Raw genomic sequence first — 12,960 nt, forward strand, 5'->3', positions numbered from 1 at the left:
CGCTGCCCAGAATGGGAGCCTGGCCAGCCAGAGCCACACTCCAGCTGCCAGCCAAGCTCCACACAGCTGGATTGCTACTGCTGGAGCCTGGGGAGGCCCCCAGGACCTCAGGTGAGGATGCTGGGGCCAGACCAGGTGCTGGCCCCTGCTTCCCCTACTTCACCTGGGGCCACTTGCTGTATGCCAGAGCAGGCATGCAGGGGTGTTCCCCTGGCACATATTTGAGCTGCTGCGAGTTGTGCCTGGGGAATGCATGTTCCTGCTCATTGGACCAAATATTTTTCCCTGTTTTTTCATTGTGTTAGTGGTTGGTGGGGGGAAGGAAGCTGGTTTTACACTCCCTGCTGAGGGATTCCCCTGTGAGGAATCTAGGAGACATAAACACAGCACATCTGGCTCTGACACGAGCCCCTCCCAACCCTGGCAAGGAAGGCATGTCTGGCCATAACACGCTGCACTTCAGCAATCTCCACTTGACAAAATGGCTCTTGGGAGACAGTTGCCAACAGGGGGATGTTCATCCATCTTTTCTATATTCTAAGCTATCCCTAAATAAGCTATAGCAATACAATAAAAACAACAATATAAAATTGTCAATACACGCACACATATGCACCTTTTTTCTTTGAAAAGCACTTTGCACACTGGAGGTATTATTACACCAACTATAAAAATATAGTAGCAATAGTAGTGGCATTACAGTAAAAACAATGGCATCTCTAGGAAATAAATATCAAGAAAAAGCAAGAATGCATACCTGCAAAGGGCACTGGAAACATTTCCATCAGAATTCTGTCCGAATTGATCAAATATTTGTTTTACTGGAAGACTGCTGTAGCTACAGTGGCACAGATCCTCCAGCATAATGCAGCTGGTATGTACCATAGTGCTGGTTGGTTTTAGCTGCACAACCAGAACAGTCAGATACAAGACACTCACCACACAGGCTAAGGATGTGAGGATGTTCAGTGCCATAAGGCTGCTTTAAGAGATTTTCTATCCCACCCAAATATTCATGTCCAAGGAGGCCATAACTGGGATGAAGGGAGTATGAAAAGCTGATCCCTGGATGCAATCACTGCCTGATAGAAAGCCTTCTCTAAATTACTCCAGGGGACCAGATGAGCCTACAGCTAAAGATCCAGGAAACTCAAAGGCTATCTCTGCAATCTCTTGAATTGCATAGTGCCCTGCTCAGTTATTCTGAGGATCTGGACCAATGATCTTAGCAGACAGATGTTTTCTAACTAGCAAGGCAGTTGTCACTGGTGTTCTTTGTCTGCGTAGCAGAGACTATCCTCCTCTGGAGACATGCTGGAATAAAAGCAACACCTTGTTTAAACTGTAAGTCTGCTTACAGATGTGGAAAAAAATGGTGCTTTACTTTAAACTTGGTGTGCTCCTGTGTCGAGTCTAGTGATTACCCAAAAAAGGCATTGTATTAGTTGGACCCAGCTTTTGCAACATCTATATGGATTGGGTGCTTCAGTGGGGCATTTTTGGCGCTTTTCTCTATTAACTAATTGAATCAGCTTCATATAAAAGCGCCAAAAATCTTTGCTGAAGCACGTGATCTATGCAGATGCTCTGGAGGCGGGTCAAAGTAACTTGCTGTCGCTTCCAATAAAGTGGGTGGTTTTCCCCCACATCTGTCAGCACCCTTAGTTCTTTAAACCATCTCCCTGTTATATGTTTATACAGTACTTAGCAAAAGGACTAGAGAACCTAGAGGGTCTGCAATAATCACCATCCTCGTTTTAACACGGTAGCATTTTTAATTCTACTACCTATTTACTTCTGGTTTGCAATTCTACCCCCCCTTATAAACAGAATTCCTGTTGGTCACTTTATCACCATGGAGAACCCCATTCAACCAAAGAAATTGCCCTTGCAGAGACAATTTACAGTCTTTATAAGCTTCTCTGTACACCCTAATATTTACACCCAGAATAAATCTTTATATCCAACAAATCATTATCATTGCAATGAGCTTATATTATGTACAATTTGCCTTAGTTTTGTCAAATTACCTTCAACTGTGTCAGCTCATCCTCTGCCAGATGACACTCTTCTATGTTCCTAAGTTCTGTATTGGCCCAGGTGTCAATCTTGCCAAACAAACTGAGAAGCTTGTCCCACAAAGCCAGAGCTCTTTCCAAATTATCACAATAATTTTCAGTTTTTTCATTGATCTGCCATAGGATTTGCATTAAAAACAAATTAAAAAAACATTTTAGAAGCAAGGCACTTTCACAGAATCTAGGTGAAATGGAATTACCCGAAAGAACAAGATATGCAACAGAGGGGGAAAATCATGTGTGTCTTTATTGTGATACTTAAATCTCTGATCAGACATGGCCAATAGTGGCAGCCTTTCAATTTAAAGACAAATTTAGCACAGAGTTTTTCCTCATTGATTTCTCCATCTAATCTCATAGGATTGATGCAGTGAGGCCACAGACACCAGCAAACATTTCTATTTCTTGCCTGTTGTCCAGCCCCAATAGTTCTCTACACAGTTTCCACAATCTAAACAACTGAAGTTGCCAGGAAAGCTTAAAAATCCAACAAAGAGAGTAAATACTTCCTTTTGATACTGACCCTTATTACTGGGAGCCCACAGGCTATTCGGCTGCATGGATCAAAACAATTGCGCCGCTAGCTTTGCTCTGATAAACGCTTGAGTTTGTTTATTAAAGTTCTTTGGCATCTTGCTTTTAATTTATTCTAAATATTACACCAAGTCAGAATCAGTTATTATAATGCATAACAGATAAACCACCCTGTTAATTTGCTTTTTACATACATCCAGCCATCGGTCCGTGATAATGTTAGCTTCATTCTCAAAAGGAGACTCCTCAAATATCCTCATTTTCCTGAGCTTGCCTTGGAGGCTTTTGCAGATATGATTTATTCTGTCTACATCTTCAGAGTGGTCATTAAGTTCTTCTCTTACCACTCCAATCTATGAAAAAGACAAAATGTCCAGCTGAAAGCAGGCATCCAGGAAAACACTTTTTAAAAAAAAATCCTGCGCTGTTCCTTTCAATTTAGACACAAAACAGCATGACACAACATAATCCATTTTATATAATAAGAGTGAGACTAAAAATCTATCCTCTGTCATTATATCCCTGTTTGTGCCACTGATTTACTGATTAGAACATTCCACCTGTCCGTCCAGCTAAATCTTGATATAGGCTGTAAATTGCAAAGTGGGAAACAGGAATACAGGTTTAAAAACAAGTTTCAGACCTACGAAACCCGAACAGTTTGCCTCAAACAAGCGAATATCCACAGGAATCAAAAGGAAATTGCAGCCATATACAATATTTCAGATATGAAGTGAAGCAGCCCAGTGCCTAATCACTTGAACAATACAAAGCTAAGGAAAATATAACTTATGATTCTGATCACCAATTTTAGCACAGTTTGTTCTTAAGAATAGCAATTGTCAAAATAACTTGGTAAGGGCTTAAACAAAAATATGCCTTCAACTTTTTATATAAATCCTACAATTGTTTCTTTGTGCTGTGGTGTAACCGTGCATGTTTATAAACGACGTGTAAAAATGCAAGAAATGAAACACTGACCTCTAGTGTTTGGCAATTTGACATAAACATTAATGGGTCTCCTTTTTGACAGACAACGGAGTCTGTTTTGGTATAGATGCAGCTAGCAACCGGGGGCCGGGGGCAGTGAGCAGGAGCCCTCCAGGTAACCCTGCAGCCCAGAAGGAATGTGAGTCTCTGACTTACAATGGTGGGGAAATAACTGTAACAGATCACCTCCACTTGAGAGCAAGCCCATGTCACGGTGCATCTGCTACAGATGGATTTGGCTCTTTAAAACTGGAATCACAGTCCTGGCTCATGATTAAAAGCAAGTCTGAAATCAGTCAGAAGGATCTCCACTTGGGCTAGCAAGTCTGGCAAATGAATGGGTCTCTCTGGTAGGAAAAAAGGCAGAGGTGTGATAGATTATAGATGCCAGAAAGGGGTGTGAGGCTTTTCCTCAAGAGGAGACAAAGGGATTATTCCCAAAGGAGAATAGGAGACACAGTGCATAAACCCTGCTGCTAGAGTTTTTTCTTTGAGTCTAATAAACCAGACTGTAAGTTGGGGGATGGCATCTAAACAACATGGGGAGAGGAATTCATCGGAAAGCCTAAATGGGGAAACAGGTATTTTCATCGACAAGCTAAATAAATACAGATTAGATGAAAGTACTGTAAATTGGATACATAATTGGTTGGTTCTTTGTACTCGGCAACCAGTCATCAATTGCTCAATGTTTAGTTGGGAGGAGGTATCAAGTGAGGTTCCCCAGGGGCCTGTCCTTGGTCTAGTACTGTTTAATTGTTTAATATGTTGAATTATTTGGATGATGGGATTGAGTGCACACTTAGCAGATTTGCAGACAGCATCAAGTTCAATGGAGATGATCTCTCATAACATTTTTGCAAAAAAGCTATGGAAGTATAGGTTGGCTGTAAGGTGGATAGAAAGCTGGCTAGATCTTGAGCCTCAATGGGCAGTGATCAATGGTTCAAGGTCTAGTTAACAGCTGGTATCAAGTAGAGTGCCCCAGGGATCAGTCCTGGGGCTGGTTTTGTTCAATATCTTCATTAATGCAATCTGGAAGATGCTATAGGGTGCACCCTCAGCAAGTCTGCCAATGACACAAAGATGGGGGGAGTAGTAGATACACTGGAGGGTAGGGCTAAGATTCAGAGTGACCTGGCCAAATTGGAGGATTGGACCAAATAAATCTCATGAGGTTCAACAAAGACTTGTGTAAAATCCTGCACTTAGTACAGAACAATCCCATGCATTGCTACAAGCATCATCTCTGCAGAACAGGACCTGGGGGTTACAGTGGGCAATAAGGTGGATATGAGTCAACAGCATGCCTTTGTCGCCAAGACGGCTAATGGCATACTGGGCTGCATTAGTAGGAGCAATGCCAGATGATCAAGGGAAGTGATTTTTCCCCTCTATTCAGAACTGGTGAGGCCATATTTGGAGTACAGTGTCCAGTTTTGGTTCCCCAACCACAGAAAGGATGTGGACAAAACAGAAAGACATGGCTTCATAGCTCAGGGGTTAGAGCACTGGTCTTGTAAATCAGTGGTCTTGAGTTCAAATCTCATGGGAGCCTAAGTCTCTTCCTTGGGCATGCCTCTTGTGTGGCTGAGGTAAGTGTTGGTAACTGAGATGTTGTCAGTTCAAATCTGCCTGTTAGCTGCCAACTTTGGAGACTGAACAGTCACCTTGCTGGGGTGATCTGACTCCAGCTATCTTTTCTGCCTAGGGCAGGGGGCTGGACCCAATGATCTTTCAAGGTCCCTTTCAGCCTTACAATCTATGAGAGAGTGCAGTGAAGGGCAATGAAAATGGTTAGGGGGCTGGGGCACATGATTTCTGAGGAGAGGCCGAGGGAACTGGGTTTATTCAGGTCTGCAGAAGAGAAGAGTGAGGGGAATTTGATAGTAGCCTTTAACTACCTAAAGGGTGGTTAGAAAGAGGATGAAGCTGGACTGTTCTCAGTGGTGGCAGATGACAGAACAAGGAGCAATGGTCTCAAGATGCAGCAAGGGAGGTTCACGTTGGCTATTAGGAAAAACTCTCTCACTAAGCAGGTGGTGAAGCACTGGAACAAGTTACCCAGAGAGGTGGTGGAATTTCCATCCTTGGAGGTTTTTAAGGCCCAGCTTGACAAAGCCCTGGCTGGAATGATCTAGTTGGGGATGGTCCTACTTTGAGCCGGGGGTTGAACTAGATGATCTCCTGGGGTCTCTTCCAGCCCTCATTTTCTATGATTCTATGAAATACACATTGAGTGATGACAGGATAGGCTGCAGTACTGCAGAGAAAAACCTGAGGAGCTGCATCTCGCCCATGGGCCAAAGGCTGAGCACCCCTGCTATAGACCATATGTTGAATATGAGCCAACAGTATGGTCTTGTTGGGAAAAAAAGCCAGCAGCATCCTGGGTTATATTAACAGAAGTGTCACTTGCAAATCAGAGAAAGTGATTCTTCTGCTCTACTCAGCACTGGTGAGGCTTCACCTGGTGTACTGTGTCCAGATTTGGATCCCATACTTTAAAAAAGATATGGACAGTTTGGAGAGTCCATCACAGAGCATCAAAAATGATTAGGGCCTGGGAAGCAACACTTATGAGGAAAAGCTAAAAGAACAAAGACTGTTTAGTCTAGAGAAGCAAAGACTAAGGGAGGATTTGGTTTAAGACAGCCCTACTTTCCTATGATCCAACAAGATCATTTTATCTGTAGGATAACATAACAGTGTCAAAATTAAGATGCAAGTCATTTGAAAGGTTCTGAGGTCTAATGTACTCTTAATCTTGATGCAGTTAAATCCATCAATGTCTCTGGCAGGGGTGACACGTAGGGGGTGCACAGGGGTGCACGTGTACCCCTTCAGAGCACCAGTGCATCCCCTGTCAGGCCATGTTTCCTATGTAGCTGGCCAGGGAGCAGGGCCACCAGCAAAAGCAGCCGTGCCACTCCCAGAAGCAGCCACAGAGCTCCGGAAGCAGTGTGGCCACTTTTACTGTGAGTGAGACCAATGCCACCCTCCGGCCAGCGGGATCGGCCACCAGGGGACCTCCCCCTGCTCACTGACTGGTGTCAGGGGGGTACATGCCCCCCCGACTCAAAAGGCACCAGACACCCATGGTCTCTAGCACTAATATTAATGCCATGCACTTGCAATGAAAAAATTATTTTTACACGAATTAGAGCATGTTCCTTGAGTCCCCCTACAGGAATCATAACCTTCATAGCAATATCAGCTAATGCATGAGGTATCATGAATGTTTTGCAATTAGCAAATACCACATATAGCAGCTGGTATTTACAGAGGCTAAAATTCTCTTGCAGGGAGTGCAAGCCAGAAGAACCATGATACCACATGTGCTGTTAATGTAAATGTGTCACTATGAAAACATGACCCCTCTTTCGACCAGTGAGCAGTTAGGCCTAGTCTCTCTCTATTTCAGCATATAAGATGAGCAGGACAGAATTCTGTTCAGCCTCCATTGTTTGGTCTGGAATTGACTGTTTATATATCTGTAGGACTCTACAATGTCTGTGAACCTTTTCTGTCCCGCAGCATCTCACACCACTAGGCCTCTTGAATTAGAAATCTGAAAGAGCAGAAGGAAACTCAACAACACTCTAGAAGAGTGACATGGTGCAATGAAACAAATCCCTCTGCATGCAAACGCTTATTCAGTCATGTGATCCTAAGGGCTAAGTGCCGACATGAAGAAAACCAAGTGTTCTATGTTTCACAATGTGTCCCAAGGCTGATATTGATCTCATCTGATGGACTCCAAACCATTTCTTAATCCAGGTCCAGAGTTTATGCAACCTTACCCTTCAGAGGATATGCAACACCACTGAAGTTGATGTTGTCTGCAAACTTGCTGCGTGTGCATTCAATCCCATCATCCAAGGCATTCAACATATTAAACAGTTAAACAATACTGGACCCAGGATCGGCCCTGGGGAACCCCACTTGATACCTCCTCTCACCTAGACATTGAGCCATTGATGACTAGTCTCTGATTACAAAGAATCAACCCATTATGTAAATGATCAAACCAATGTAAAATGTTTCTCGTTGCCCTGCATATGGACAGGGGGAATTTCTCAAGCACAAGAAGTGAGAAAGACAGCTATGGCCTCTCTCTCATAATACTGGGGCAGCACAGCAGAGAATAAGTGTGTAAGGGTGGGGAAGCAGAACATAAAACTGTGGAGATCAGGGGGCAGCATTGCTGCTCTCAGATAGGCAGCAACAGGCTGCTGTAACTTAGCTCTAGGATCTCCTTTACCTGAGGTTGCCTAAATTACATTAGGGCCTGCCTTGGCTTCCAGAGCAGCCAAGATCTGGGAAGGTACAGGGTGGGTGAAAGCTATCTTACCTTCCATCTAGGGGTATGCAAAGGGGGCCCTATATGATTCAGATTTGGCCCATATCATCAGAGACGGTGATTCGATTAATTGATTCTGGTCCACTTCTGCATCTCCCTGGGAGTCTGCTGGGGGGGCCCCCACCCCAGACCCAAGAGGCACTGGTTGCCGAGCTGGGAGAGTGCCGGGGGGTGGGGTGGGGGGGGCTCCACCCCCTGCAGCGGACCCGGAAGTGGACCGGAAGTGCTTCTGGTCCACTTGCAGGTCTGCTGCCGAGCGCACTGGGGAGCCTCCCGTGCTTCTGTGGGATGCTCCATGTGCTCCAGATTCACAGCGTCCACAAGCCCCTGCTACTTAGAGCTATGTAGAAAAAACATTTAAAGTTGTGTCTGTATCCGAATCGCAGAATATTTTTGAGTCTCTCTGAATTGATTCGGAGGGTTCTGATTTAATTTGGAGAGATTAAAGGGTCCTCTGATTTGATTCGGATTCGGAGATTTGGCTACCGAATTGGGCCAAATCTCTGCCGAATTGAATCAGGGACCAAAGCTTCGCACAGCCCTACTTCCATCCCCCTGAGCTATACATTTCTGAGCTGTGCCCCTTAGAGGCACTGGCTAGAATTTGACCAAATATGGTGGCTAGGATTTGACCAGCTATGTTGTATGATCCCTTACCATTCACTAAGCGAGAGTTTTGTATCCTCCCATAACCCCTGTGTAGCTCTGTACTGTTCATTTGCTTCTTTGCCTTTTGTTTCTTCAGTTTGCAGAAGCTGATTAGCAATTTCTTGTATGAAGTTAATGTCAGTGGCATACTGATTCAATTCTTGTTCCAATTCATGTAATGATTTTATCCTTAATTCCTTGGCCAGGTGCTGTGCAAGGACTATAATAATGATCCTCTGTCACCTCACCAGAAGCCTCTTTAGCACAAACAGACCAAAATAATTGCACTGAATGTTGTCTTTGTTCCAGTTGTCTAGTGTGCTTAAAATGGTAACGCAGATCAGCTGTTTAAAACATCTTGCCAGTCATAACCTAACTTGTTTTCTTAGCAATTGCTCAATAAAAGGCTTTACTATAGAAAAATGGAGGAAATTTTGGAGGGTATTTTAAACATTACAGGCCTCATTGATATCAATAATTTCAAAAGGGCTTGGGTTTTACAGGGTCTCTTTATTATATTTTCCTCTGAATAAAAAAAATGACACATATTTAAAGTCACTTCACCTAACTGCATAGATTTAGAGACAAATCTACAGAAAACGCCTGGTTTGGAACACTTAAAGACTCAGCCAGTTTAGAGCCAGAACCAAGTCTCAGTTTCTGAAGCTCCGTTTTTGAGAGGATCAGAAAGAGAACTAATTTCCAATTTGGGTCTCTGCCTCTATATAGTTGAAGTTCCTAGCACTCACCTTTGCTATCATCTTCTGCAAATTCTCCTTTCCCAGGTAAGAAGTTTGCTGTGCAAGAACATTCTCTTGTTTCTCCATAATACTTGTCAAACTATTTTTGTAGCTTTGATACTGTTTGAGGAGCTCCAGGACCCTGGCACATTGTTCTTGGCTGGTATAAAAACAAAATTATTTATTGTGCATGTAATAGGGAGCAACCCCTGCCCCCTCTCTTTCTCTCATTTAAAAGTGATTTTACATTAATAACTTATATTGATACAGAACCTTTCATCCAGAAGAGTGAGTTTCTCCCCCGGGGGCGGTGGGGAGTGAAACCAGCAACTATTCTACAGCACACCGTTAACATTACACAACTGTTCAGGGCAGGAAGTAGAAAATATCACCTCCAGCCATAGGGGAGTCTCAGTGCAGAGAAAGTTGAAATTTCGGCAGCACATTGGTATTCATTTATGGTAACTCTTTTCAGAATAACCTCATCAGAACTCAAGACTGGAGGGACCTCATGGCTCTCCAACCCCAGCCCCCACTATGGCAGGCAGCTGTGTTGTATGATCCCTTACCATTCACTGAGTGAGAGTTTTGTATCCTCCCATAACCTCTGTGTAGCGCTGTACTGTTCATTTGCTTCTTTGCCTTTTGTTTCTTCAGTTTGCAGAAGCCGATTAGCAATTTCTCGTATGAAGTCAATGTCAGTGGCATACTGATTCAATTCTTGTTCCAATTCATGTAATGATTTTATCCTTAAGAAATGAGGAAATAAAGTACAATGCTATATTAAAATAGATCCTGGGTGATTTTTCCATGTAATTATGTGGCTTCTTGGAAACATAACGCGAACTATTTACACTGCCTAGTCTAAAGCACATTGATAAAAAAATGAAGGGCCAGATCCTCAACTGACGTAATTTGGCACAGTACTTCACTGGAGATATTCCACTCTGAGAACCAAATCCAACATTTTATAGGCCAGTGTGTTCTATAGTAACATAGCTAATTATAGTGCATTCAAATACAAAATGTCACTCTGCTCAATTTACTATCTCCAATCATGTGTCCTTGGCATGAAAAATATGGTAATATGTGGATTTCATAATTCAAGCAATCAACAGCCAATTAAAAATGGTCACAATATAGCAGATCCCTTTTGGCTCCATATCAAATGGATGTCTTGAAGAGGAGAAGCAAGACTCCTAAAATGCAAAAGTATTATCAGTTAAGAGGTGAGATACATAAAAATGCACTGACATTTGATATCCATCACCATTTAGCAATATATTGTGAAACTCTTATTTGGCAGCGTACTGTGTGTTGCAAACCTTCCTGATACCAGATGAGGTCACATACCCTTCATCCTCCACTCAAACAAAGTATAAATGCACAATGTAAAGCACAACCCCAACTTCAGTGGGGTTGTTTGATGCTTGAACACATGCTTAAATACTATCCTGGATTGAAGCCATGATGAAAATACCTACGAATGTATTGAAATTATTAATCAAATTTAACATATCAACCCCCCCTCCCCCCCACACCATACCTCTGTTGAACAGCAGGAATTGTTGGATCCCTCAAGCCTATTTTATTCATCTTATCATGTATATCTTGAATATTTTTTAAAAGTACAGAATTTCTTCTGGACAAAGTCTCCTGTAATTCATATTCCTGGGTGAGCTCCTGTTTATCTATCTGGCCACAGGCATCATTTACTGTTTCCAATAAAGTTGCAACCAGTTTTTCGCAGCAGACCATCCCTCCACATTCAGCATCTTCCCAATGGATATCAGCTAGACTCAGGCGTTCATCCAAACATTTGGCCTCTTCTTTCAAATGAGAAATTTCTTGCTGTGCCATTTCTTTCCATGCAGTCTCTTGCCCTGCAGGTTCTCCAGGCTGCAATTGACTTGCAGCACACTCAGTAGAAAGTTTGACTTTTTTTAAAGTAGCCAAAAAATCATCTAGATCTTTAAGGACTTTTTCGCTGACCTGCATTTTATGATTCATTTCTTCAGATTGCTTTTTACATTTATCCATTAGCCTGCAGGCAGCTTGGAAATCTGCTGGGTTAAATTCATCTCTTGTTGAGCTGTCTAGCTCTTCCAGCTGTTTGCATAGTTCAATATGATTTTGTATAGATTTCTGGATCTCCTGAAATTGAGAGAATCATGGCAAGGTTACCAAAGTGGAAGAGAAACTGTATCTTGTATTTCCAGCAAAACATATAGAAAGAAAAAAATTCACATAACCCCCGCAAAAAAACTGATAATGTGAAAAGCACAGAGAAGAATATCTTCAGCTTTTGCTGTCTGGTCTTTTCACTTAAGACATAGCCACTTATAAGAGAAAACAAGAATAAATTAGGAATTTTACTTTCTCAGGACATGTTTATATGTGAGCTTTAATGGGCAGTAGCCCATTTTAACCTGCATTAGCAAAACCTGTGAGCTTTTGCTAATGCACATTAAAAAAGGCTAATGCTCCTTTTCAAGTACCTCACAATGAAGGTACTAAATTTAATGCACATTAGCAAAAATGCATTAACGAATGTGTAGACGTACCCTCTGTGAGTAAAATATGTATGTAGTAGAATTCTGTTTGCAAAGTCTGAGCATTATAAGGTCATGTAATGCTCAGAGGAAATAAACTTCAGCGTTCACAGCTTCAGTGTATATCTTGGAATAGGTACAGGGGAGGCCTGGGAGAATCAGAATTATTTTCAGAGTTGAAGCAATTAGACCGCAGGGACCCCACTGCCAAGAAGGGTCTCAGACTCATAGGGCTAAGTCCTGTTTCACTTTATGTGTATAAATGGCAGCTGTGTACCTGCAGCTTTTGTCACTTGCACACAGTCTTGGATTCAGCATTGCCCATGCATACCATCTGAGAAGCTCAGCCAGCTTGCACACTAGCCAGACAGCTGCACAACAGAACAGAACTGCCCAAGTTGCGCATACAGCCAAGTAAATTCCCAGATTTTAGTTGCAGGTGCACCAGGAGCTATAAACCTAAGTGTGCTGCCCAGCTGAGTGGCACACATTGTTTTAACAGGTCCTAATACATTGGGAGCCTGGCATTGGGCTGCTGCAGTGTACAGTGAGCTATAAACCCTCATGTGTCAACTAACTAGGTAGCACACAGGCTTTTTACTCATGCCTGGCATGAGACCCTGGGATTTGGCTGCCATAACCCAATTCCCGGATCCCCCTATGCCAGGATCTATAAAACCATGTATGCTACCCAGCTGCGTGGCACACAAGGTTTTGATAGGTCCTGGGTAGCCACACATTCAATTTAAGGCATGATGCAAACAAGCCACAAAGTTACTCTACGTTATATGTGGAATATTTTTGTGGCTTATTTACTTCATTACCATACCTAAATAGAGGTGCACATGTGCCGGGTTATTATTTTACACCCAATCAACCTGTTAATCATGTCTTAAATGTAACATGTGTCAGGGGCCTAAAGGTCTTCTGGATGGTACAATTCCCAGAACAGGCAATGGTCATGCTTGTAGCAGTCAGAACTTCTTCAATTCAAGCCTAATAAAAAACAGATAGGTGGAAACCAAAGTCATACTAGATGGGAGGAGGAGTCAAAA

General features: G+C 42.7%; 1 protein-coding gene and 1 non-coding gene across 4 annotated transcripts in view; one reads left to right on the plus strand and one right to left on the minus strand.

Moving 5' to 3' along the window:
• The window catches only part of SYNE2 (spectrin repeat containing nuclear envelope protein 2), a 280,784-nt gene that overhangs the window by 170,783 nt on the left and 97,041 nt on the right, over positions 1 to 12,960 (minus strand). For all 3 annotated transcript variants that reach the window (XM_090034211.1, XM_090034213.1, XM_090034212.1), the window contains 5 exons: positions 10,900 to 11,507; positions 9,923 to 10,102; positions 9,363 to 9,513; positions 2,807 to 2,965; positions 2,031 to 2,192 (listed from right to left, as the gene is read on the minus strand). In XM_090034211.1, the coding sequence (XP_089890337.1) occupies positions 2,031 to 2,192; positions 2,807 to 2,965; positions 9,363 to 9,513; positions 9,923 to 10,102; positions 10,900 to 11,507 (1,260 nt within the window). The remainder of the gene's footprint in view (positions 1 to 2,030; positions 2,193 to 2,806; positions 2,966 to 9,362; positions 9,514 to 9,922; positions 10,103 to 10,899; positions 11,508 to 12,960) is intronic.
• On the plus strand, positions 5,088 to 5,160 carry TRNAT-UGU (transfer RNA threonine (anticodon UGU)). The gene has a single exon. It is a non-coding gene; the product is annotated as a tRNA-Thr (tRNA).

Source organism: Crocodylus siamensis, chromosome 2 (genome assembly GCF_052110815.1).
Source record: "Crocodylus siamensis isolate JL-2025a chromosome 2, ASM5211081v1, whole genome shotgun sequence".
NCBI classification, from domain to species: Eukaryota; Metazoa; Chordata; order Crocodylia; family Crocodylidae; genus Crocodylus; species Crocodylus siamensis.